We start from the raw sequence: 27355 nt of genomic DNA on the forward strand, positions 1-27355 counted from the left end.
CACGAGAGTAACGTTAGCTAAAATACTAGAACAGAGGAGGTTTTGTCGTTAGCATGTCAGTTAGCCGTGAACTCCGGCTCACTCAGCCAATCAGAGGCCCGAATTGCAAATTGAACTTTAGCAGTTCATGCTTTTAAAGTGAACCTTTTTCCTGAAATATTTCTGTTATTTGCTTGAAAATTACTTGAGTAAAGCATTCTTCCCAACATTATTTTTCCACGGCGAAGCTTCAACCGTGTTGTTGCTCCGAAAAAATATTTAATTCGAAATGAAATGCAGAAATGTCCGTAGATGTGCACTTTTTCTATCTCACGGACCCCCTCTCTGAAAATGTAACAAGTCTTTAGCAATGACAAACCAAGGACGACGACTTTCGCTCTCCTCAAACTAATATTATCCAGGAAAACACAATCACTGGCACACAGATTAAACCGTTTCTTATCTGCATACATTTCCTATTATAATTTAAGATAAGGAAAGAGATTAAAGGCAGAGTTAATTTAATTCATCATCCTTAAGGATTTGAGTGGTACAGTATGATCCTGCTGCTGCAGGAAAGGCACTTTTTCTATCTCACGTACCCCCCTGTTTTTTAAATTTCTTTCTCTGAATCTCATTAAATGTCAAAGGGAAGTTTATCTTACAGATCTACAGAGGTATTACCCTTGAAATGGTCAGGAGCACCCTTCAGGAAACGCTGCTTAACTACACACTACACCTCCGACCAGCAAACAACACACATTACCACACCCACAGGCTGTTTAAAAGAGCAAAGTATAAATGTTAAAAGCTTTACTCATTTATTTTATTTTTACAGCATGTGAGCAGGTCACTGTGTATTTAATTATTTTTCAGGTCAAGGACAATTTGAGGGGAGTCCAACCAGTCCTGGTCCACAAGGTGGCGTACTTGTGTTCTTTAAGTATACGCAGACACACACACACACACACACACACACACACACCCACAGACAACAGAAAACTTAGTCCTTCATTCCTCAAACACAATTTTCCTCTCACACCATCCACTTCTGGGGGCTCTTTGACTGTGCGCCCACTGAGTGGTTCCTGAGTGGTTCATTTCCTTCGCTCTCATAGATGCGCACACTCTCTTGTTTTTTATTTTTTTTTATTATCTCTGTGCGTTAATGTGCGTTCACTCTGCTGAACACTCAACATTTCATAAACCAGTAGACAATGAGGGTGTAGTCGAGCCCGGCTGAAGCCGTCTGGAGACCGGTTAACGTACGTGAAGCTTTTAGTGACTTTTTAGGGCTGCTCAGTGACTCTCAGCCAAACTGTCACACTGTAGCCAGAGATTTCACAGCGTATCCTTTTGTTTTATCAGACGCTCGCATCCGGTAAGCCGTAAATCGACTTATCAAAAGGTCTGTTCAGTCTCATCAGACCTTGGACAATCAGCAGGACCTATTACGGATTGTTTCTGTTTTGTCTAATCTGAGGGATTTTTCTTGGAGGTGTGTACAATAACAATTCAAGTAGCATCACTGTAGTCGAGGAAAAGCGACTTGTCGAGGTCCTGAATGCAGAAATATTACACATGCGCCATTCGGTGCATAATTAGGTTTTTACTCAGTGACGACGAGGATGTATCCTACATCATTATCTTATACTTTTGAAACTCAAATACAGCCACCACATTATTAAAATAATAACAAATATAGGTGGGTGAAGAAAAACTGATTGGATTTCAAATGAATACTGGAATTGATTAAAACCGTGTGTCCAAGTTCCATACTTGCAGACTCATTTTAAGGCTTTTTAAAGATGACAGAGTTTAACGTACTCATTAAAGCCGACATGCATCCTAAAAAGGTTTAATCTGTGTGTGGTTGATGCACACTATTGTAGCAGAACGCAATGCATAAATTGATTCAAGGAGATGCAAAACCATGTAAAGAAAATGTGGATAGTGTTTGGGAGGCTCAGAAAAAATCCCCAAATCCTTTTAATTTCTCTTTTCCGGTCCAGTATGTAGGTGTTCTAGTAAATCAATTAGCAGAAACCAAATATATACCGGCTTCATAGTAATATTTGAATCAGCGCATAATCCCCTGAAACCAAGGACTGTCGTGTTCTTCCCTCGCTTGGAACGAGCACTTCATGTCTACACAAGGAGCAGGTCGTCTCAGGGAGCCGCCATTTTCCCACGTCCGTGTGTTTTTACACCCCCGTAGACACGGCCACCTCGTATTTAATCCTTCGCTCTGTTCCTTTAAGCTTGATGGGAAGTGACCTCCCAACGTTGCAGTTTGCTCGACGTCTCTCCTCTATTGCATCATTTCTTGTAGTCACAAAAATCCCACCCCCCCCCCCCCCCCCGTCACAGGAGCCATGCTGACTGTTCACAGCAGCAAAAAAGGACGGAAAACATCAATCAACGAGGGACTGAAAAGAAAAGAAGTAGCTTAATGCAAACGAGGCGTCGTTATTGTAATTCTTTACACCTGTGCTTTTCCTAATATGACACTTCAAAATGTCTTCAGCGAAATAGGTCCCTGGATCCGTTGCATACTCAGTAAAAAGTTGATCATAATGAACATTGTATCTTAGTAATATAGTAGTTATATGTGTCAGTTGTATCATTGTGTTGGAGCCCAGAGCAGAGGAGAGTCTCTGAACACGTCCCTGCTGTATTTTCTATTATTGTGTGTATTTGTGACTTGGTCTGCAGTGTGTCCATTTTTCTGCTCCCAGAGCACAGTTCTGAGGTCAGCTACCGTTAAATTTGATTAGCACAAGGCTAAAACAGGCCCGCAGTAGATAAGTAATTCAGCTGTAAGCACAAACTGCACTCTATCATGAGTTTTTGGGGCATGGCCCGGTGCAGTACGGGTTATAAAAGTAACCGAGCTCTGAGCGTCGGATGAAAAGGGGATGGAGGAGAGGCGTACGGGTCTGTCTGGTTGCTAGGATACTTGGCCGGCGCCAACAGCGGATATGATTTATAATGGCCAGCCTCACCGTCTCGCTTTCTCCTCTAGTTTCCTCCTTCCTCTCCTCCCTTTCACGCTCCATCCACGAGCCTAACTTCTATCCTCAGCATCTTTCCGGGTCTATTAGCTGGTTCTGTCTGCACATATCTGAGTACTTACTGGTGGCATTGGTAAAGGCTTTTATTTATATGGGTTTTCCTGATATTCCCTGAGGCCTCCATCGTGAGCGCACAGATAACGACTTGAGTTTAATGACTAATTTGAAATCTTTTCGCTTTTAATGCAGAACGTAATTATATAGATGCAGCAACTTCCGCGCATGTACCCCATGAGCGTGCATGTTCACATGATGATGCAGAGACTTGATCCACTTCGGGATGTGAAAATGCTCGGGCGACAGATACAGTGTGAGCAGCGGGAGGAGGAGGAGGAGGAGGAGGAGGCCATGTGGGAAGAGATAAAAGGCAAAATGGAGGGCCATGTGTAAGATGAAAGGATGTCATTCAAGAGTGTCGTGATGTAAGATGTAGCTTCAGATAGAAGAGGTTTCACGCCGGCTTTAGACAGATTTTCCTCTTGCATAAAGTACAGTAAGTAAAAACATTGCTGACTTTCACTACTTGTGGTTGGGTGGAGATTTCTCTCATGACAGAACTCCCATAAAACCCTAAACTTTCTACTGAAAGAAACTCTCCCAAAATCACTATTGTGCAAGGGGCAGAGTGACGCTGCAGATTTAAAAAAATGAATCGACTGCTGTTGATTCCATGTGATTGCCATTGATTGATTGATGTTGTTCTGTACTTGCTGTTCTGTACTTCATCAGGCCTTTTAATTATTTAATTTTTTACAAATGTCCGTAGTTAACTGAAGTCACATCCTGGTAACTTCTCATTTAGCAGGCGTGTTCCCTTCATGTAGCATACGAAGAAGCCCACGATGCCGTAACCTCAATTATAAGTTCAGCTTTGGTACCGACGATGCCTCACCAGCGACCCAGATGTGTTGTGTTCCACAAATCGAAAATATCTCCTCCGGTTCGTCGAGACCTCGCCAGTCTCTGACTTCTTAACCTTTCCGAACTTATTGAATTAGATTATTTTGACGGAGCTAGAAGTCTGTTTGTCTCTCAGCTTGGCGAGCATAAGTGATCCAGGAAGGCATTCAAACTAGAGTGGCCATATTTCTCTTTCCCTCTCAGTACGTCCAGTGTCTTCCCGTAAGTGGAGGATAATTTTAGAGCGATAAAGAGCCCAGAGGATATCGAGGGGAGGGAAGACACACGCACACACACACACACACACACACACAGACACATGTACACAATAAGACGGTCCCTCATTCCCTGTTGCACCTGCTGACCCCACAGGATCCACTGAGATCGGCTACTGCTGAGCGTGCGGCTTCCGCACACACTCGAACATACACACACACATACACACACACTGGAATGCGTACGCACTTCGACTAATAGGCCTAATGCTTCCTGAAGAGGGCCCGGCACTGCATTAGCTACGGATGTGGGATTGATTTAGAAACTGAAAGCCTTCTAGTGTGCATGTGTTGGTGTGTGTAGTTTCACTCCTCTAACATTATCTGTATACTCCCAAATGATACACACTTACACACACACACACACACAAACACAGAACGACACATATGAAGGCGGTTCAACAGATGTTTACGGTTCATATTTAATAGGTCTTTAGATTTGGACATTTTCATTCCAAATAAGTATAGGTTTGCCCATTCGGTTCACAACTTTTTTTGAGGCCTTTGAATGAACATTTAGGGCTTCATCCGACACAATGACTCTTTGTTAATTATAGTTACCAGAAGGGCTAATTGAGGCGGTTCGACCCATCACACCAATTAAACAGCAGTCAAACTCTCTTCTTTCTAATACCTGATTAATTCCTGACATCGTTATTAAAAGATCAAAGTAAAGAATATAATGTACCATTAAAAAAAAAGGCTGTTTTGACGGTAGTCCATCATTGCTACAAGGGCAGTGTGTGATATTTAACACATGAAACGGCCCATCTCTTTAGATTTTTACTAATGCTGCACCATCCACCGCAGCAGCTCATTATTCCCCCTGCGTTGGAGTAACATGACGCAGATGTGCTTTTATTTTGGTAAAAGCAGGAACCGTTTGCATAGATAGTGAACAGTAAAGATTGGATCCTTCTCAGGGTGGCTTGCATTGCTAATACAATAAATTGCGTACAAGTCCCTCCTTGTCCCGTATTTACCGGCCGAGCCTCGTTGGAGGGATTCTTGAAGCCGACACACAATGATGAAGAAGCCTTCCCCATAACGTCGTCAGTCTTCAAAACTACGACTGTGGATGTAGACTCCCCTTCGGTTGTAGTCCCGCCATTAATGCATCACTGTATGGTAAATGTCAAACTCACTCGCCTCGGTTTGCCTGTTTCAATGCATGCTGGGAGTCTTTGGCCAAACCGCAGATAAACCTCAGCACGCAGCCGCTGCGGAGCTGAGTGAAGAAACAAAGAGGCCACGGTGTGCATGGGGGAGAATATTTTTAGAGAAGCAGGTGACTGGCAGAGGATGCTGGCGGAAAAGAACGAGGGCAGAAGAGGAACGGGTTAAAGCGTCGAGAGAGAGAGAGAGAGAGAGAGAGAGGGTGAGGTTGCCTGGGGGGAGGAGAAGAGAAAGAGAAAAGCAGACGTGGAGGAGGTGGGGAACTGATGAAGCGGAGCGCCAGGGCCGTTCCTGCTGTGAGTCTACTGTACGTGTGCGCATCCGTGCTATGGCTGTGTAGCGTGTGTGTGAGCACACGCGTGTGGCTGCAAATGAAACTGTTTATCGGATCGATACGGCCATCATCTCCCAGATGACTGTGGCCTCTGCTGAAGAGCGCTCATAAATCACAACCAAATATGGAGGCCGGCGATCTATAGCCGTGCACATGCGCCTCTGGGTCTCTTGTTGTTTTTTCTTTGCTCGTGTGCACGTGGGCCTCTTTGTGTGTGAAATCTCATTTATGCCGATGCGTGGCGATTTGAGGGGGGGAGCCGTCCATAAAACGGAGACACAGGAGAGACAGACAACACCTTATCGTATCCACGCAGCCTCACGGCGCATCACAGCCCTTTAAAATGAGGATGTAGGCAAAAGCACGCGTACAGAATAGGCCATACTGTAACGCTGACATGCCCCCCCACCCCCCCCGTCCTTCTCCACGGGGTTAACAGCAGCTCTCGGCCTGGGTCTGACGGCCCCCGGTGCTCTCCCTCTGAATAATGTAGCCCTCCCGATATCAGTGACAAGAGTCTCGAAACCAAAATAGCACCTTGAGCTTGATAAATATAGATGGTAATTAAATCGGCAGCAGGAGAGAGAACAGCCAGGGGAAAAAAAAGGGATGGTCGGTCTGTTTCATGTGCGAGGACAAACCCCCCCCCTCAGTTGCACAAGCGCGATTTATTCTTCCCGTTGCCCCTGCGATCGTATCAGCGGACTATGCATGTTTGTGTCTGTGCGTTGTGTCGTTTTGTTCAGCGGATGCAGGGGACGTGGAGGTCGGCCCCCGCCAGAGCGCCAGTGAGTCAGCAGGATTTCACCGGTTCGTCCTCAGGAGACTCGGCCGCCGCGTATGCGAGCGCTCGCTGCCATCTGCCATCTCGCCACTTTCTCGCCCCTTTTTGAACGTTCAAGCTCCCGTCGCCCTCCACCTCTCTGCAAAGCACACGAGGCAGGGATTGATCCTGTGAGCGGGTGAAAGGTTGTGTGTGTGTGTGTGTGTGTGTGTGTGGATGTGCGTGTGGGGGTTTGATCAGCTTGTCAGGTGCAACTGGCCCCCCATCTTGACACGATCTCCTCTGGGAGTGTGTGTGTTTGTATGTGTGTCTCTGTGTGTCCTTTTGGTGGGACATGTTGTGACAGAAACTGAGCGACAAGCCCCCTCGCAGCCCAACACCAGCCACTGCAGAGAGACGAATGATGACAGCTTCCTGGGCCGCGCACACGCACACACACACACACACACACAAAACACTGCTTTCTTTTTCCCGTTCTCGCACACAGACACACTCACCGTGTCTTCCCATCGCTCGCTCTCTTTGTCTTGTGTCTCTCCCTCCGCTACCTCTTCCTCAACCACACGCCCACACAGACAATGGCATCCTGTATATCGTCTCCCTGACACAAAGGCGCAAACACACACACATGTACGTGAAAAACTCGCGCGCACACACATGCGCAGGCACGTAAGCCCACATGCACGCGCGCACCTTCATGCATTCATGTTGTACTGGTCTGCATGACAAGTATTTATCAAATCCACACACAAAGATACACATGCAATTTTTTTTACTTTTTTTTCTCACACACTCTGGCTCTCTGTCTCTCTCTCTCTCTCTCTCTCTCTCTCTCTCTCACACACACACACACACAAACGCTCCACTACTCTCTCTGTCTTGGAATTTTACATTTTGATGAAGGAGGAAGCGCGTTGTCCAATCGGAGTAGCGCGAGCCAGGAGAGACCATCTGGGCGCAGACAGAGGGGAGGTTGGGAAGCCGCTCCACTGAGCGCGGTCAGGGTCGCCCCGACCAGCTCTGCCCCCCGGCGTCCCCTCGTCTGCGGGCGGCTGGTGGTACGATCCGCCAGGCTCGATAAGAACCCCCCCTTACTGTCTCCCTGTCTTCTGTCAGCGCTCGGGTGAGGCTGCCGATCCTGTACCACAGCAGAGGGACCGAGAGGAGGGACGCCAGGTGTCACCGCTCTGCAACCCCCTGCCGAGGCGGCATTACCTCGAACAACCGCCTCCGGGGTGGCTGCCAGGTGAGTCTTGAGGACGCGCATGTACTCTCGCACACAGGCACTTTGACACACACACACACACACTCATGTCATGCATGTGCACTACGGAGGGATTCCACGTCGGCTTCACACGACGACGCTTCTGCACACACAGGTGTGCAGCCGCTGATGGCTTCTACGATGTGTGGGTATTGTCACTACTACAAATCAGTGCTAGTAGTGTAAGTTGGTGTCAGCATGCCCGTGGTTGTCTGTGTGTGTGTGTGTGTTTGTGCCAGAACGTACAGAATGTGTGTGTGTGCATATACGCCGTCCCTCCCGGCGTGATGGTGGGAGACAAAGGGTCCCCTCTGTCTGGCGCTGTAGCAGCGCGCACTACGCCGCTGACGGGTGGGAAAGTTCTCTCCGTCACCAATCATGTCTGATCAGAAAAAGAAAGGAATCCAAATAGGGTTGTGCCCCCCCCCAGCACCCCCCACACCCACTTTCCCACCCCCCACTCACATGCACCCCCCACCCACCCATCGCCGTCGAACTCCTGACTCACGGTGATGGGAGGACACGGTCATCAGCGGATGATCACCCGGTGGGTGGGGGCGAGGGGTGGGGGGGGTCGAGGGGGGGAGGGGGGTGTATGGAAGGATGTGCTCTGAGGACACGGAGGCTGTGAGCGAAGAAAAGGGATGTCCATGACACAAGTGTAATGTGTGATAGACATGCCTTAAAGAATGAGGTGAAGGCACATGTGGGGTCATCTGCCATTCACATGACTGCCCGTGTGCAGTGTGTGTCCGTGTGTGTGTGTGGGGGGGGTGGGGGGGGGGGGGGTAGAGAAGGAGCAGGAGCATAAATAGGCAAAACTGCCAGCCATTTCTGACCGGAGGCAGACAAAGGGCGGCCGATCATATATGCAGTCTTGTGTCATACTCTGAGCGAGTGTGTATGTGGGTGGGAAGGTTGGGGGCGCGGGGGGGTTGAGGGGGGGGGAGGGGGCATGTTGAGCCCTCACGTATACGAAGGGCGCCTTCGTCAGCGTGTGCTCCGCGTACAGTATGTCGGGCTGTCACGTCTGAGCTCGTCCTGTGAAGCGGCAGTCGTCTCCGAGCTGACCACATGTGTGCGCATTGCGCTGCCTTGTTCTCTCCCTCTCTCTCTCTCTCTCTCTCTCTCTCTCTCCCCTCCCGCCTCTGACGCCCTTATTTAACCTGCCTCGTCCCACTCGGTCTCTCCACCAGACTGGTTCTGCCCTGTTCATACGACACTAATCAATCCGCTCTTTGTCATAACTACTGTAATAGATGTGCTCTTTTAGAAAGTGGCCTTTATTACATCGTGCCTGTTTTGTAGAGCGCGATCTAGCATAGTTTGTATCATGTCGATTTTGATTATTTTTTGTGGCATTAATTGGTTGTGTTAGAAGGACGGGATGCAAGGTGCGCAGGCCGCACGCACAACTCCGTACTCGACGAGGACGCCATCCCTTAAACATGCGTGTTTCATACAGTGACGGGCTGTGACGTGTCGAATCATGAGAACGTCAGTACCCGACACCCTGAGCCGAGCGGTGACCAGACGCCGCGTTCGAGAGCACGATGTACATTTCCCCCCCCCCACAGTTCTCTCCCCTTTCCTTATTACCTCCCTCTTTTCCTCTTTGCTCCCCTCCTCCACATGCGAGCACTGACGAGCTGTAGGGCGTGCCCCCCCCCCCCCCCCCTCCTCATACGTTACAACGAGTGCATACATTGACCATGTGGAGTTCATACACGGCTGCACAGTGTGTCCGGGTTCACGCTGTGGCGCCCGAGCCGCTACATTGTTGCAAATACGACGCCTGCGATGCTGAGAAATGTTGGCGTACACAACAATTACACTAATTGAACATTCCGTAGCAGCCCTGCAAAATGGCGGCCGAGCCGGCTCGCTGTCTGTGATGGCCGACGAGAGTGTGTGTTTGTGTGTGTGTGTGTGTGTGTGGCTGCAGTAGTCTAGGTGTCTGTGTGTGCGCCTGTTTGTCGAGTTGTGTGTTTGTGCTCGATGTGAGAGTAATCCTGCTTTTTCTTTTCACTGACTGCTTTGTGTCAGGGGAAGAATCCCCTAATCCATAATTACCAACCTCAGTACGCGGCGTGTGGGATTCATGTCAAACCGCCGCACTGTGCCACTGCATGATTGGGAATTTATGAATTTGTAAAAAAAAAAAAAAAAAAAGATCTTCTCCCCTTCACGGCCACCTTCAGACCGCTAAATGGGTTTTTACCAAAAGTGCTGACCTTGTTGTTTTCTTTACAGCTCTCTGCCCAGCACCCAGCCAGCAGCCAGACGCCCCCCCCCCCCCCTCACCCGGCCTGGCCCGGACCCGCCCCAAACCTGCACGGCCCCGCCCACATCGGGAAACCCGCAGGAGCCTTTGGCACGCCTCTGTGCCAAAATCATCCGCAAGAAAACCAAAAGGCCAGACATTCAAAGATATACTAAGGGGGGGGGGGGTCAAGAGGCATGCAGAGGGTCAATCATAGGGGAGACACTGAGTGACTCTGCTTGACATATGCGTATTTCGCTTTGCCGCAAAGAAAGCAACGACTCCTGAGGTTACTTGTCCAAGTAAGTTGTCCCATTCACATTAGATTACACACACACAGACACACACACACACACACACAGATTATAAACATCGCTGGATTCATTTAAATCGATGGTGTTTTGGTAATAATTGAAATGTGTGCAGTTCTGCGTTTTCTCATCGGGGAGACTGTAAAAAGACAAAGCCGAACTAAACGACTACCAGCGCTCAGGCCTTATCTCAACTGTGTGGGTGTGGGGGGGGGAGGGAGAGGAGAGGAGAGAGAGGGAGTAGGGTAGGGAGGGAGAAAGAGAGTCTGCCGCGGTTGCAATGCGTTTGCCGTAGCGCGTCACATCGTTCAGTCGAGATGCAGCAGAGAGGAAAGACGACCATGGATGAGTATGACTGTGTGTGTGTGTGTGTGTGTGTGTGTGTGTGTGTGTGTGTGCGTGGCACCTCTGCTATGTAATGTATATAATGATCATTATAAACAAAAGAATACCTGTAATAAATGGCCAATCTATGTTTATTCACTCTTACACTACACAAAGATATAGTGTAGTGTTTAGGAACCATGAGGACAGTGTGTGTGTGTGCGTGGGTTAGTTGGTACGTGTGCGTGTGTGTATGTGTGTGTGCGTGTGTGTGTACGTGTGTGTCAAAGGGGCCTCTCCGGCCCGAGTAAAGAGGAAATGGATGCCTCCTTATCACCGCCGCTCTGACAGCTGACCACCACAGCTCCTTTAGCAACGAGCGCAGCGCTCACTCGCTGCTGCCCGACGACGGCGCCGCACGGAACGCCGCGCCCTGATCCCGCAGACGCCTTCGCCCCCGTCAGCGCGGCCATTCAGAGAGGGCGAGCGAGGCGGCCGCGGCCTCGCGCGTGAAGCAAGCGAAAGAGACACACTAAAAAGGAAGTGGCGGTTTCCTGTCTCTCTCTCGTGACGCGGAGTAGAAGAGAGCAATGATTGACGCCAGCGGAGGTCTGCTGGCTGATGGCGAGGAGAGGCCGTCCTCCACGAGCACGCCGGCTTCCGTCCTCGACTGCAGACAGCAGCCGTCTTCATTTTCCCAACTCGATTTACGGGCATCGGGAGACGGCGAGGCGCGCCCGCCTCCCTCGAATGCAATCAGCCTGCTTGTGTGTGTGTTTTTAAGAGGAAATCGGAGGGCGCCATCTTCATCGGCTCCTCTTTTGTAGGCTGGTTTTCTCCCTGAAATCCTTCCTGAGTGTACGAGGATTTTCTTTTGCTAATTGTGATCTCCCTTTTAGGCTGCGTCAGAGAAGACAGAAGATTCTAGTGCGGCCTATAAACTCACCTCATAAAGATTTATTTCCTGAGGTAAGTTCAACTTATTGGCCTATTTTAGCCAAAATCTCTATTCATCCATTTACACGCCGCTCGTCAAGTGAGTGAAACGTTTTAATTAATTTAATTTAAGGCTTAATTTCTCCTATTTTCAACCAGCAATGGAAGTTTTGAGCAATATTCATGTTCCATCAAAGTGACTGATGGCGTCATTTGAAATGAGTTAATTCAAATAAGATGAAATATTGCCAATGTTAAGGGATGTCTGAAATGCCAGTTATATTTCCTCATGGTTCATATTTCTTTTACTGATTCTGGTGAGTTTAATACGGGCTACATTAATATGATTGACACAATACTTCATTTCATTTTTTTTGCATTAAAAAACTCTTTAAATGTGTCCACAAGAACCCCCCCCCCCTCTCTCTCTCTCCTGTAATTGAGTTCACACCTTTTGAGCCTCACAATAGTTTCCTGAGTGCACTTATGGGACAGATTCAGGACAAAGTTAGCTTGAGATGTAAATCCATGTCCACAGAGGAGCTGCCTACAATCCTGCACTGCTAATGTCCTGTTTGACCCTCAGCTGAACACGCGTCTAATGGAGACAACGGGGTGGGAAGCGTCTCTTCTGAGAGGCAGGCAGGACAAAGGATGGGGGCTGGGAACGTCACAGAAAGGAGAGGAGGAGATGGGAAAGAGAAGCTAGTTATCGTGAAAAGAGACAAAAACAGATGCCGTTTACGATTATCCTCTCCGCTTCCTTCGGCTTCCTTTCATTCGCTCTGAGTTGTCACGGCTCATTCCTCCTCTTCATCCTTCACGTCTCTCCGTGACACTCCAGCTGTTCGCTCATCTGTTTCACTTTTGATCGCGATTTTTCTACAATATTCCTTCTCTGCCTCCTTAATGTTTTCTTCCTCCTGCCTCATATCCTTCAAACACTTGTCGTTTTCTTTTCAATACGCGGATAAAAATAACAAATCCCACTCTATTCTACATGTAGCGTTTTTTTCTCGAGCATCGCTTCTCCCTTTTCTTCTTTCGCCGAGGCAGCTGCGTGGATCTATAGCGCTCAGGTGGCTCAGTGTGGACGTTATCATGAAACGAAGGGCTGGCTGCCATGGCAACCATATGATGAGGCAGGCAGGGCTATTTAAAGGAATTCAGCTGCAGCTTGCGCCCCCCCCCCCCCCTCCCCCCCGATCTTCACACCGGTCCAGGTAGAGACAAAGAAATAGATGTGAAAGACAGATCCTTTTGTAGTTCCACTGCTACAATACAATGTCTGTTATGAAGAATGGTTTAGAAAGATTACTGTAATACAAAATGTGTTTGAACATTTAGTTAATTTGCCTTAACAGCTGATTGCAATCTCCTTCCCGTGGACTTCAGGTCTGGTGTTTTCCCCGCCGCTCATTGGTATTCATGCGCGTGCCGTTGCCAGTTAAATAAATCAGATTGAGATGCAGCATTCCCATTTAACAACGCGGCTAAACCCCCGTGAATGCACCATCTTGTAAGTTCAGTGGGAACATTTCTGCACACATTTGAAAGCCATTCGCATTAAATTGCACGACGCAGCCAAAAGGCTTTGCTTCAACAATAGTGGATTTATTTTAACGGCAATGTGCTTATGCTTGGATTATCTGCAGAAGGGGCCACCGTAACGTACTGACTCACATTATTCATAACGATAAATGGAAGAAAAAAAAACATACCTTTTTCTCTCGGGAGGCATTTCTCAGTGGACAGCGTCACATGGGGAGACGAGTGTGAAGAGGAACAAGCGCGGTGCACCCAATGGAGAGAGAAGCATCTTTCTAACGCATCGCTCTCAGATTGAGGAATTTTACATTTATTTCCCATCACCTCCACAGATTTAACTGAGCCGTGTATCTCTGAACTCCTGACCTTACTTAATTTCTATTTAATGTCACTGAATAACAACCACAGGAATACTGTTTGATGTTAGAGGGGGCAGTTCCCCCCCCCCCACTCAGCGAATAGAGACGAGAAGCTGTCGTTTCTATAGTTCCTGTGTAGTGACACATTTGCTTTGCTCTGCTGATCCGACAGGCGTTTGGATATAAACTGTATAGAGCTGAGCCCATAAATCAATGTCAATTGACAGGAAGTTAAGCAGCTATTCACTATTTTTATGATCAAGTCCTTCTTTTATTTGTTTGTCGTTTAGCTTCTCCGATTAGAGGATTGGATGCTTTTTTTTTTGTCCTATCGAATATCTTATCTTTTTCCGAGATCTTAGTTCAATCTAATTATTTAAGAAAATACAAATAGTGATACTAGCTGTGAGTTGGATCTGTTAACAGACTTTGGTTTGGAGGAATCGGCTGCATCAGGCTCATGGTTCTGGTTTTTTCCCTCTCCCACAAAGGTTATTATGTCTTTCTTTATTTCTTCTTAGCATGCTTATATTCTACCACGTTTTTATTTTTGAAGTGCACAGTTATTGGTGCAACAGCCGGCGTTCCTTTCTCTCTCGGTTGAGCCCGGCGTGCCATTCCAACGCCTGTGAGAGCAGTGGGGAAGATTTAAAGTGCTTCACGGAAGCGAAATTATGAGTGACCTCTCTCGTAACACTGCGCTCTTTATCTCATTCTAATCCCAACTCATTTCATATGCTAAGTAAAAGCTTATATTCCTCTTCACTGTACACACACACACACACACACACACACACACGTAGCCCTCGTTTCTGGGGTGTGATTATAAAATTTGCATAGAGGATGTAGTCGGAGCCCCGGAGTGCAGAACTACCAGAGCTGGGGGGCTGGGGCTGGCGGATGGTCTAATGCCTGTCAGGTGTAGAGAGGTGGAGCAGAGACTCCCACAATCCCCTACGTCCGGGGGTTTCATGACGAGAGAGAGCTCCCTCGCGTCTCACCTCCAATCGGCTCCTCTCAATCCAATTTGCATGCTCTGTTTTTTTTTCCGTTGTCACAGATGTAGCGATGATTAGGAGGAAGCGAGAGAGAGAGAAGAGAGGGAAAGATGAGTCCATAGCCCCGGGGGAGAGGACGAGGTGAGACGGAACCACTTCTCCGCTCGCCACCGGTTGAAGCTCTCCAACCATCGGAGCGCCATCTGCTGGCTCGGTGGGGCGGGACAGCTGGTGTTGTGAATCAGGCCGCCGCAATCCAAGGAACGGCTACTTCCCAACACCAGGGTCTCACCCTCACCCCTCTCACCCCTCTGACCCCTCTGACCCCATCGCCTCGGGCCGACAACGAGCCGGTCAGGGTATGTTTCAAAGCGGGTGCTTTATACTCTCTTGTGCCGCATGAAATGGTCATCGATCACTTGTAATACTGGGAAATCTATGTGAAGAATATGTTCCTTTTGCATCATATCCCCTGAAATTAGGAATCAGAAGAAAGTACAACAAACAGCAAATATCCCAAATAAAAATCTACCCTGTAGAACACACACAAAAAATGATGACATGGATGACAATAAAAAATGTCTGTTTTCCAAACAAATTAAATGTGAATTTCCAAAGATATGACTGTGGTTTTGTCTTTTAATAAAAGCTAACTGAATTTGCTTGATGGGAGTATTTATAATGTATAACATAAGGCAGTGCTCCACCAAAAAAGGACCTGGATGTATATACTTTTTCCCCCTCATGAATCAAACTAAGCGCTTCAGCTGCTGAAACTGTAGCCGCTAAGGGATGAAAATATATATATATTTCACTTTATCTTAATAAACCACCACTCTTCTGCTGAATGCCTTACCAGTGTGTCTGTGTTCACCAAAACACAAGTATTTGTATGAATTATATGAAAGGCTTCCAGTGGGTGCAATGGTCAGTAGTCACATCTGTTACGATTAGATATTTTCTTGTACACTTAATAACAGTTTCAGGTTTAAGACAAATATAATAAAGGCAGAATTATTGCAATCACACTCCAAGTTTCATCACGCTGTAAAATAAACAGTGATCTTTATTTTGTTTACATATATGACCATGTATGTCTGTTATTTACTGTAGTTGTCTTCACTTGGTTGTAGTTCAGTTATTTAGGATATGTTTTTTTCAATATTTTATATTTATTTATTTACTATTCAAGCAGCCCCAACGTAATGAAAATATCAGCCAAATTCGACACACACAGTTCAGTTAAAAAAAAAATTAAATTATGTTTAACAAACCGTTACGTGTTTTAACGTGCGAGCCAAGGCGTGTCCATAATTGACACCTCGCGCATGCGCAGAGGGGCCGGGTACACCTTGGCAAACGTTGGGTCAATTTGAGCAGAGGGCGAACGCCAGGGAGCGTTTAGTCCAGACGTCACGCAGTGAGCAGTTTTAAAAGAAATACGAACCAGGCCCAGAACTTTTTCTAGCAACCCGTAGCCATTCGTTTGAATCGTTGGCATGTTACCATCAGCCGGCCGGGTCAAACTAAACCGAGTCGCGTTAAAAGACGTCGTTGGAGGTAACGGGGAGCCGCGGCGGAGACGACCGCCCAAAAAGCGAGAGGAACCAAAACCGGCGTCGGCCACTGGCAACGACGTACCGGTCCAAACGTCTCCAACGGGCCCGGGAAATGTGACCGCTAACCCCGCCGGAGGAGAGCTGGCGGAGAGTCGTGTAGGTACGCAGAGGCCCGAACCGGAGACGCAACGACAGGTCACGTAACGGGGATCGTAAAGGAAACCGAGGCTCACAAACCGGGTCAAACGGTCCAGAGTAAAATGTCACGTCTAAAGGCGGAGAGAGCCGCGCGCCCTTTGAACCTGACTTCCGTTAACCGCGGGGTGGCCTTTAAAAAAATGAAATAATAATAAAATAAATAAACCCGTGTGTGAGCCGCGACGTTAAACGCGACGGGGCCGCAGGCGGGGAGGGTAACCCCCCCAAAAACCCAAAGCGAAGGCCAGGGCCACCAGGCGACACCGCCCCCCCAACGGGAACACGTTCGATACCCGCCGGACCGTCGAGTGCTATGCTAGCGACAGGGTGAGCTAACTGCTAACGTCCACGTCATTGTTCATTAACCCGTGAGAGTGAGCGTGTGAAGTTTACTGGTGTTCAACCGAGGGTTATTTTTTTTTTAAACGATGGAGTCCTGGAAGGTTAAAGCGTATTAACTCTTAGCTGCTGTTTTATTTTTATTAGGGTGCAACGCGTGATGCTAAGCTAACAGCGCGGCTGATTGTTAGGGACACCGATGTAACGTTTTAATACGCTGCGGTAAGCGCTACATTCGAGTGGGTACGATGTAACGTTACAGTGGGGTGATTTAATGTTAATGTTGAACTTCAAATGGCAGTAAGAAATACGTTTTCCATTGTGCGTTTAAATAAGATGATACGAGCAGCTAAAGCCACACGCTTTCCTTCTCTTCGTCCAACATGGTGGTGGGAGTCCATTCCCGATCGACAGAAACGCATTTCTGTGGTAATAAAAATGGGTTCATTTCGTTCATTGATGACTCCAGTTCGCTTTTGCACTACTTGACAAGATTTTGTTTCCACTTGCAGACGTTAATAGGAACGCACCGCGTAGCCCCACTGGACATGGTGGTGCACAGATTTCTTTGAGGAGATCTGTCAGAGCCCCCCACCAGAAGACGTTGGGCGAACGGGGGCAAAAAGGGCCAGAGCATCCCATGTTTAAGGTTAAGATCGAAAGGGAAATCAGAGTCGCTGAGGCAGAGGAGAAGAATATCGCATGGATAGGCCAGTACCCGAAGGTGACTCTTTGCGACGTAGCTCCAAAATGTGATGCTCCTAGTCCCGATTGTGGCTACGTGTTACCGGATGTTCTCAAGAACAAAGTCGTGCGTTGCTGCAAGGAAGCTGGAGTTCGGTTCTGGCCTTGTTTCGTGCACGATCGCCACAGAATCGAGGAACTTTCTCCGGCTCCAAACGGCACGTTTCCCCGCAGAGTTCAGTCTGAGAAGAGCGCCCGTTGCTCTCAGAGTCTGAACGAACCCCAATGTCATCCGAGAGAGCGAGCGGGCGCACAGGCGTTATCCGGGCGTTTCCTCGAGAGTTGGACGAGTGAAACCTCTGCAACCTGTTCTGCTTCTTTCTCACCAGGTGGAGGTAGAATGAAGGGGGTGGAGTGCAGGACTGGCATGTGGGGCAGAGACGTTGAAGAGGTTCCCGGAACGGGATGTCGCCAGATAGGAGCCGAGATTCACAGGGACAAGAGGATGAAGCTCGAGGATAGCGTTGAAGATGGGGTTTTGCCAGCCGCTCTGGGTTTAGAAAGCGTTTGCTGCAGAGACCCAGCAGCAGCAGCAGCAGCAGCAGCCGCAACGGACTCTGGAGAAAAAATGAAAGCATGCATTTTGACGCGTAACAACAGTGAGTCGCGATGGGAGCGCGCGGTCGTCGCTAGCAACTCGACCGTGAAAGAAAACCGTGTCAACGAGAAGCCTGCTGGTGAGATTGAGAAGGCCTCAGATGCTGATGCACCACAGAGGACGTCTGATGGGTTGTTTCAGGGGAACGAGACAGAACTGGATGAGCCGGAGTCATTCACCTGCCAGAGAGTGATGCCCTATATTAAAAAAATCAAATTTAGCTGTGCGCGCACATACATGCCGTGGCCCCTCTCCCACAGAGGCCCCACCGTCATAGTCCACGCTGGATCTGCAGGCGGTCCAGCAGAGGCTGTAGATCCCAAAGCTGGCGTCGACTGCGGCTCCCCAGCAGACCGAAATCAGCCGGGCTCGTCCAGGGCCCGAGCCGGCGACGAGCTCCCTGCAGCACCTTCAGCCCGCCAGGTATGTCGTGGCGATGTGAAGACACGGGACGACAATGGAGGAAGCGTTCAAGATGATAGGCCGACATGCGCTGTGGAGTTTGCGCCTCGCTGTGCGTCAGCATCCTTAGCTGGTCTTCGCTCGCCTGCGCTGGCCCACATTTCCAACCCAAGTCAGAGTGGAGGAGAGCGTGGCGCGCCCTCATCTCCTCCGGTTGATGAAACCGAAAGCCACGAGTCGACCCCCTTCCTCTCGGCTCTCGGCCTGAGTGACTGTGAAACCACCACCACTTTGTCTCCCATGTCGTCTCCGTCCACACACGGGGGTTCGAGCAGCCTCTGGGCCACACCGTCCTCTCTCCCACCTTCATCGGCCCCCATGAAGAACGTCAAAGGTGTTAGGAACGATGATCCTGCCAGTGTTCCACTAACGTCCTTTTCACCCGACTGTGTGATTGAAGCTGTGGAGGAAACGTTGCTCTTTAAAGTAACTCAAATGACTTCGTGGACTCCATCTTCTGCTCATCCGTGCGACTCTGACTCCTTTCATTCATGCGAGTCGTCCCCTTTTCTCCCTCCACACGAGCGAGGGAGAAGTGACCGATTTTCTCCCGCCAGGAGCCCACCGTCTGATACGTGGTCCTTTAACCACACGCTCGTCAAAGACGGATCGTTGCACAAAATCCTAAAGGAAAACTTTGTAGAAACGGACTCAAATGAGTTTCTGCTTCCTCCACTGCTCTCTCCTGTCACTTCACCACGAGGGCCCTCAGGGACGAGCCCCCATCTCCAAACACCAGGCTGCTCAGAAGAAGAAGAGGACGAGGAGGATGAGCAAATCAACGACTGCTCCGGAAAACCCCAAATGTCCTCTGGATGTCCCGTGCCACAGATTGTTGATAGTAAAAAGGATTATCCTGAACATGGTTGTGGAGAAAGGGAAGTCTCTGAAACTACTTTATTGAAGCCTCAATCCTCTCCAGACAGCGGCGATGACGCTGATGATGGGGAACAGAGTAACAAAAAACCCAAACAAGTTCCCTCCGACCCCAAAATGACGACAAACCTCGTCTCAGGTGAGGTCACAGAACCCCGCTCGTATCTCAGCAGTGACGACGACGACGACGATGAGTGTAAAGATGTTGTTGATGAGGCCTTCTATGAGACACATTCCGCTGAAGACGAGGGATCCGGTCCGTGTGACGCACAGCGCAGCGTCACAGAAGAACCCGGCGCAGAGGTAGCTGACCATCTGCAGCACAGCGCTCTGGATGAGATCGCTGCTTACGAACAGGACATCCTGCTGGTGGACGTGATCCAGGACGACCCGGAGCTGTTTGAAAACCTGCCCGAGCAAAGTCTGCTGAAGCTGGGCCCCATAAGGGCCACCGTGGCTCCTGTAGCCGGAAGAGCACCGCCGCTGAGGATAGACTCGGCGTCACTGGAGAACCCGAGGTGGGATCTTGTATGTTTGATGATGCTCCTCACAGTTAAAGCTCGCTTGTTAGCAAATAAAATAAAATCCCTGTTTTTGTGTTTCAGGTTGACTCCAGGTATTAAAACTGGTCCTTTGGTCCGTTTTGATGCCCCAGGTTGGTACACTAGTCGGCCATAACGATTTTATCTGAAGGTCATCCTGTGATTGTTCTTCACGTGTATTTTACAGAGAAGACAAACTGCAGATCATGGAGGCCTCAGGGAGGCGGCAGCACCTCTTCCCAAACGGTGATGTAATGGGGTCGAACTCTTCTTACTGCAAAGCAACAGCCAACATGAACTTCATGTTCCTCCCTAAATTAAAGTCCAGGATGAAGAGAAACCGGGTCGACAGTGTTCAATTAAGAAAGCAGGGGTTTTAGCAGACTCCCTCTGGATTTTTATATATTGTTTTTACAATTCTAGTTAATAGGCTTTTCTTTTTTACTAATTTAGGCTGTCTAGCAGAAAGTGACAATTCTCACTGACACTATATCCTTGATCTGTTTACATTACAAACCATTGACCTTAAAAAAAAAAAAAAATACTTTGTTTCCTCACAGTAATAATTGAGATAAAAGTGAAAACTGTCACTCTTTCAAAGTCAGGAAGGCATTGTGGTATTGACCAAACAAGGTAATTAATACAGGAACATTTTGTCAGTTTAATGATTTATTGTGTGGTCTTTGTAGAGTCTGCCGGATGCCAACAACAATCATGTGAACGGAGTCCCGGAGAGGTAGCTCTTTGCATCCGTCACACAATGAAACATTTCTCCAACCCTCTGGATCTTTCCTTGTTCTGACGATCACTCTGTTTGATAAAGGAGCCTCTGGAATGCAAACCTTCTGCACAATAACCTCCCTCCACCCATGGCCGCAAAAAACGGTAATCCAAGACGTGTCCGGCTTTGCACCGAGAACCTGATGCAACCAGATGTTCAAGAGCACTTTCAGCTCGTGTGTATGACGGTGTGTCCTTTCACTCTCTGCTCAGGGCCTTCGATCGCAAATCCCACACAGTTCAGGCGCCAGAATTCGATTGGTGTGAGTGTTATTTGTCTTGGTTATAAAACATAACTTATGACGGAGCAGGTTCACAGTTGGTCTCCATTTTCTCTAAATGTTTGTCCAGTAAAATGCGAAAAACAGTTTTATTTGATATTTCAAGACACCAGAACATTTGAATGGCATGGATTAAAGTCATTTGCAATAGAAATCACTGAAATTGTTTCAATGAATTTCAATGTCAGGCGTTTCGGCTTCATCTCTATACATTATATAAATACATTAGTTACCTTGATAACGGTCATCTAGATTCTTCTAAACCACGTGTGCACATGATGCTCTGCTTGTTCAGGACTTCACCTCCTGTGGGGTTTTTGATGATGAAGCTCTTCCCTCTGATCCCTCAGTACTGCAGGCACTACTTCAGTGAGTCGCTGTCCTGCGGCTTCAAGAAGTGTCACTTCAAGCATGTGCCCGCTGAGGGGGACGAGAAGGTACCGCTCAAAGGGGAAATCATATATTCGTAAGCCTGCCAGCTTCGTACTAAGTTCAGAGCTCACACCGCTGTAAAGATCTCTACGGTTCCTTTTTTTTTCATAAGAGTACACTGGATCAAAGGAAATCTTAACGTCCCAATTGATCATTTTGATAACTTTCATAACTCATGCAATGGAATCCAAGTCGTTTGTCTAATCGTGTTCTCACTACTAAACACATGCATCTGCACTTAAACCCTAACATTTAAAACGCTGTCCCACCTCGGAGTTCTTTTTTGATATCTTGAAGTTATCACAGGGTGAGTAATTGATATAGAAATACAGAACTGTATTAATCCTGTTCTAGTACTGGAGGCTAAAGCTCACCCCACTTCATTTCAATTACTTCACTTTCTTTCTCTTTCAGCTGTGCATCGAAACTTTGACACGCTTTGTCAAAAATCCAATGTGCCTTCAAAAAGCAGGTGAGGGCCCCCCCCCCCCTCTTATTCACTAACTAAAACAGTTGTATTGGTGTTTTGGACCTGACTCTGTCTCCTTTTGGCTTCCAGGAGCCATGTTTGTGTGCTACTACCAGAGCAACCGACCGGGGGCGTGCTTCTCCATGCCGGTGCTGCTGACTCTCCTCTGGGCTCTGCTCAAAGCCGGCATGGTGTCCGACGTCCTGACGGTCCTCGGCGTCAGTTTGACCCACAAGATCGTGGTCCGTGTTGTTTAAATTAATTTCATGTATCCATCAGTTCAGTCAAAATGTCCCGCTGCAGTACGCCGTGCAGTCCAGAAGGGGGCGGGGTTTTATTTAAATAACCCTTCACCGTGTGCCTTAGAGTGAATGCTGAACTCATTCCTCTCTTCCTCTCATGGTAGCCGAGTCATGAGTTCCTGTTGGCCCTCTTCAACCATGTGAGAGAAAAGGATCTTTTGGGTCTGGGACCTGAACTCATGCAGCTCACATTCAAGGTATCTCAATGCTTTCCAAATGAATTTAGCACAGGCTGGTTGGATCTGTATTTGTGTGGAAGAAGTGATCATGCTTTAATGTATGTTGACAGATGGCCCGTGCGGGTCTTGTGCTGAGTCTAGACTGCCTCGACTGTGTTAAAAATACTGAGTTCCAGCAGGCGGTCAACGCAAACCCCCCCGTGTTGGCGTCTGGTAACAACAAGTAAGTGGAACTTCGACAAAAAAAACCATGATGCTATCGGACCTAACTGTGGAGACCAATCTCGCTAACTGCACTACCTGGATAAATATCACATTTTGGGAAAATGTGATTTCAGAGAGGCAGGCAGAAGCACAATATGCGTTTTATGGACATATCAGGATGTCAAACTGAGTCAAAATCAAGGGCCGGACTTGGGAAAGGGTCAACTATCGTCAATACTTATTTCTGACTTGTGTCAAATGTTTTTTTTTTTTTTTGGCTCACTCCCTTGATTGCTCTGTTTGTATTTGTTCTAAAAGGTCATCTAGCAACGCTCCTCTTCCAGAGTACCTGAATCTGGCCCATTCCATCGTAGAAATCGAGGTTTGTGCATCAGAAGTTAGCGTCTGTCGACTTGTCCAAGGATGACACTTTGTCTTTGATCATTCATTGTAACGTCTTCTGTTTGTCAGCTTTGTTCCAAGCAAGAGGACTGGGGGCGGATGGGCAAGGTGTTCAGCTCCATCATTCAGTCCAGCAAGTACGCCAACCAGGTGGGGAGGATCAGCGGACGCATTGCCATCGCGCTCCTGTCTGAAGGCAAAGACAAGCTGTCGCTGCCCTTTGCAGCCTTCGCTGAGACGGGTGAAAGATTAGAAAGACCAGAACAGTTTCCAAGACATGTCGTTCCTAATTCCCAATAATAATACTACATTATAATTCCTTTGTTCTCATTTTTAGTGTGTCAGAGCGAAATAATCGACAGCCCGATGAGGAGTTCTTTAGGCCGGATTGGAGTCTCGCTCATGTTGAGATACCACAAAACGCATCAATGGGCCAAGGTACTCTGTTTGTTTGTAGGAACAGCTTTACTAAAGCAGCACACCCGTTGATTCTGGCTTGTTATGAACTAAATGTGACACTGAAGTGTGTGTGTGCGTGCCTGTAGGGTCGGAGGGTGGTGGAGGTGCTGTCTGTTTCAAAAGTCAACTACGCAACACTGAAGGGTTTGTTTGGGAACGAGGATGGAACGTCCCGCTGCAACCTGGTCACCGTGGCAACGGAGCTCTTCCTCCTGAGTGGCAGCCTGGAGGGAGCCCTCAACACACTCAGAGGTGACTGCTCTGACCAAGAGCTAAACGCGTGGACCTGATTGGTTCACATGACCTCCTTAGCGCATGAAACTCTACCCAGAACTGTTCGTTGGAGCGTGACGCAGCGATTCTTCAAAGATTTTCATTAGATTTACGCACAGTTTGCAAATTCAGCTGCTGTGATGCTGTTGACCAGAGCAGAATCTGGAAGTACATTTTAGGCTTTTATTTTGAAAGGTAATAACATGGGTACGCACAAAGGGGTTTATTTGACGCCGCACTGCTAATAAACTGTAGCCTTCACTCAGAAACCTAATCATCATCACCCTTCTTTGCTTCTGGTCGGGTTCTTTGTAGATGACGCTTTAGAATCCTGAGCTTGTCCGTGTTTCTGTCGATTCAGAGAACAAGTGGTTCTTGAGCTCCAGCGCGTGGCCATGTGAGCCCGCGGATCTGGAGAGCAGGACTCGCGTGTTGCTGCGTTTGGCGGAAAAAACCTCCCACAGAGACACGCTGGAGGTCCTCTGTAACCTCCCCGGACTCAAGGAGCCGAACGGTGAGAGCGGAGCCAAATGAGCCCGCGCTGCGTCGACTCAAAAGTTGACCCATTGCATGTTTTCTGCCTGAATCCAGACTTGGTGGACACCTCCCGCTACGCCTCTCTGTTCAACTCTCAGCTGCGAGTGTGCGTGGACCGGCAGATCTACCCGGTGGCCTCGGACGCCGTGGACTTCATGCTCTCTAAAAATCTGTCGGTTGACCCCGCCGTGCTGCAGCTGCTCCTGAACAAACTGGGCAAGCAGAACCTGTGGCTCCGGGCCCGGGAGCTCTTCAGACGTAAGTACGACCGTCCGGTCCCGCTGGCGTCTGTGAGGGTTTGGAGAAAAGGGGCGTCGTCTAACGGTCGCGTGCGCTCTTCAGACTCGCTGAGTATGGGCTACTACCCGGGCGTGTCCTCCCCCCCCGGCTTCATGGCGCTGATCGTCCCCTGCCGGCTGGGGGAAGTGGAGCTGGCTCTCAGCCTGGAGATGTTCATCGCCGTCAACGGCACCGACATCTTCCACCTTCCCGACGCCTCCACTTCCTGTCTCAGCGTCACGCTGAAAAGGTAACGCCGCCCTCGCGCTTCATGCGTTTTTGTTTGTTACGTGATCTGTTTTGTGCGTGATGCCCGCCGCCGCTTTCTACCCTCCCGTCTCAGGACTCAGAGCTGCGAGAGCGAGTACCTCGCCGCCGGCAGCCGCATCCTGTCCGCGGCGTGCGTCCTTCAGCCCAAAGTCCTCGTGCACTACACGGCGGTGAACGCGCTGCAGGATCAAGTGTTCTTACTCGACGTTCCCTCCGCCCGCTGCTGGCTCCGCCACAATCATGTGTGGGCCAATGAGGTGTGGACGCACTGATCAAACGCGCTCAAGCCCCGCCCCCAACGCCACGCGCTTCGCTTCCCGTGGGCTCCGAACCGCTCATGTTTCAGAGACATCGGCTGAAAACACAACCAATGAAATCAGGACAACCGACCCATGTGCGTTTCTGTTGGCGCACACGTTTGTGCTCAAAATTCATTTTTGCCTTTTGACCAGGAAGCAAAGAATCACAAACGGACCGACGCCAGAACCTCTTACGGTGTTTTGGTTTTTACAACAATAATCGTTTTTGTTTCGGTTTGTTTCCTGAAGTGTTCTTTTAGCTATTTTGTCACTTTGTGATTTACCATTTGAGGGAGCTTTGTGGAGACCAGGATATTTTGTATGGTTGTTACTAGTATAAGATTTTGTTTATAACAATGTAAATAATGTCTTGGTCTGTGTGTATATAAGTCTTTGACAGTATTATGTTTCTGTATTGTACTGATTGTAGAGATTACAAGTGTTAATTGTTCAGGAGCTGTGATCTACATTTTCTTTAATGTTTTTATAAAAAAAAAAAACATGTTCTGCTCCAAAAGGTTTGACGTGTGAAGTGTTTATTTTCTGCATCATACAACGTTCTTTAAGTGACTGCTGTCCATATGAAGCCAGAGAGGCGTTTTAAGCTGGTGGTTTGCCTGTAATATTCAGACCTCGGTGCTTTGGAAACGAGAAGCTTGTCACTACGTTCAAAACAAACTCCACAGCGGTTTATTACATCTGAAAAGTGAATCTAAATGTGTTTAATATCTGACCATATAAATCAATCAATCCTTTTATTCATAGAGTCTTATCCGAACCACCAGAGGGAAGCACCGCTCTGCACCCCGATGGGCTGAAGCTGTGCCGGTGACCAGATAAGCGTTTAGTAAGAATTAAAGAGGTGACGAACTCTTAAGAAAAGACATCAGTCTCCCGCTTTTGTCAAAGATGACATTCCGACATATTTCCATCCTGACTGCATTAGTCCCGTGGAGGGCTGCACTTGTAGGGTCATGAATGAGCTTATGGAGGCTGAAAAAGTCAACTTAAGTTAAATGAAGATGATACTGATTAAAATAACACTGAGCTGTTTGTGTTTTCATTACTGCTGTTGGTCGGAGAAATGCATTGTTCGTGCTCTCAATGAGCTCATTATTCACAGTATCCTTCATATTTTGGTGATGGAGGGCCCTGCAGTGCCTTCATGGAGGGGTCTGAGTGAAACATCCTGCTTCGTGGATTTCTCCTCGGGGGCGAGTGTGTTTTCTCCCTTTGATGTATCAGCAGAACCAATGACGTCTTTTCAAACCCTTCTTCCCCCGGCGTGTCATTGATCCCCTCGTGAGGTTGCTGTAAATCAACGCCGCCATTTTCTTTCCTTTTTCTTTCTTTCCTTTGACCCCCAAGATAAACGGAGTGACCTGCGTCGAATGAAATGCCTCCGTTAGATGAGTTCAGCACCAGCGTGTTGGACAGCATTTATCCAGGTTGTAAATAACACGATACCTGAGCCGGTGGTTTAACCAACTGCTTTACGCTTTTCAGAGGAGAGATGGCAGCGATCGCACCTCCCAGATCTTTTAAGTAAATTATATTTCATTCTGACTAAAGTTTGTGTGATTATTTTATATCATTTTATGTTTTTTCTTATGACTTCTGCTGCCGATGGCTAAGTAACTAAAGAGGTTTTGAGGCGAGTCCGCCCAGTTTTACGGCCTTCTCCTGTGTTTCTGCTCCCACCTGTTTTTAGAAGGAAGGAGGAAAGAAGACAGACAGCAGATCAATAGCCCTCCATTGTTATTACTATTTATAGCCCACTCCCTGCTTCTCAAGCCACTGTTTACCCCGCGTTCACTGACCATCATATTAGATGCTTTTTAAATTTGTTTTCTGGCGCAATTATTATTATTATTATTATTATTATGGTCCCCAGCATCGATGTGTATTAATGTAAATTATATATAGAGAAAAGAAGGGAAATATATGTAAATTGTAAACATGACTTCCGTTCACAACTTTAACCAGGTAGAACCGCGTGCACGCCACTACCTCACGTGACCACACTCGATATCAGGAACGAGCGTTTGACTCTCCCCCCCCCCCCCCCCCCCTTCTACTCAGTCCTCCGGTACCCCCACCTCCTCCCCAGGTCCCCACCCCTCTGCCCCTCCCTCCCTCTCTCCTCCCATGGGCGGAAGTGGGTCCATTTTTTTCTCTCCCTCAATCGAATAAGAGAGGCTCGAGGAGCTGCGCGAGCCACACGCACACCCACGAGAGCGCGCGTTTACGGTAATACGCGACGGGAGTAAACAGAGCCAACAACAACAACAACAACAACGACGACGACGACGACGTGCCGGGACGTTGTTCGGGTCCATTGGAGCT

At 48.2% G+C, this 27355-nt stretch overlaps 1 protein-coding gene and 1 long non-coding RNA gene across 4 annotated transcripts; both read left to right on the plus strand.

The window, feature by feature from the left end:
- Positions 1-7644: 7644 nt before the first annotated feature.
- Positions 7645-15187, plus strand: LOC119219488 (uncharacterized). 3 transcript variants are annotated; one of them, XR_009942675.1, is made up of 3 exons: positions 7645-7768; positions 10040-11653; positions 14588-15187. It is a non-coding gene; the product is annotated as an uncharacterized LOC119219488 (long non-coding RNA). The 3 variants fall into 3 exon arrangements; XR_009942676.1 differs by lacking the exon at positions 7645-7768 and having other exon boundaries at positions 9546-10351; positions 11584-11653; XR_005120503.2 differs by lacking the exon at positions 7645-7768 and having other exon boundaries at positions 9546-11653.
- Positions 15188-15758: 571 nt separating this feature from the next.
- Positions 15759-25795, plus strand: topaz1 (testis and ovary specific TOPAZ 1). The gene is made up of 20 exons (XM_037474691.2): positions 15759-16244; positions 17695-19819; positions 19907-19956; positions 20031-20089; positions 20533-20579; positions 20667-20728; positions 20837-20886; positions 21255-21341; positions 21751-21808; positions 21896-22047; positions 22212-22304; positions 22397-22509; positions 22809-22872; positions 22962-23133; positions 23230-23330; positions 23438-23603; positions 23986-24138; positions 24216-24419; positions 24504-24690; positions 24784-25795. The coding sequence occupies exons 1-20, from the start codon at positions 16025-16027 to the stop codon at positions 24980-24982; spliced, it is 4362 nt and encodes a 1453-aa protein (XP_037330588.2). The 5' UTR covers positions 15759-16024; the 3' UTR covers positions 24983-25795.
- Positions 25796-27355: the final 1560 nt, after the last annotated feature.

The sequence above is a fragment of the Pungitius pungitius genome, chromosome 17 (assembly GCF_949316345.1).
Source record: "Pungitius pungitius chromosome 17, fPunPun2.1, whole genome shotgun sequence".
NCBI lineage: Eukaryota > Metazoa > Chordata > Actinopteri > Perciformes > Gasterosteidae > Pungitius > Pungitius pungitius.

Excerpts from the sequence above, each read along its gene's own strand:
- topaz1 (XM_037474691.2), top strand. The coding sequence starts at position 16,025 with ATGTTACCATCAGCCGGCCGGGTCAAACTAAACCGAGTCGCGTTAAAA. Across the intron at positions 22,510-22,808 it reads TTGGCGTCTGGTAACAACAA|GTCATCTAGCAACGCTCCTC; the intron begins GTAAGTGGAACT and ends TTGTTCTAAAAG. Across the intron at positions 22,873-22,961 it reads ATTCCATCGTAGAAATCGAG|CTTTGTTCCAAGCAAGAGGA; the intron begins GTTTGTGCATCA and ends TCTGTTTGTCAG.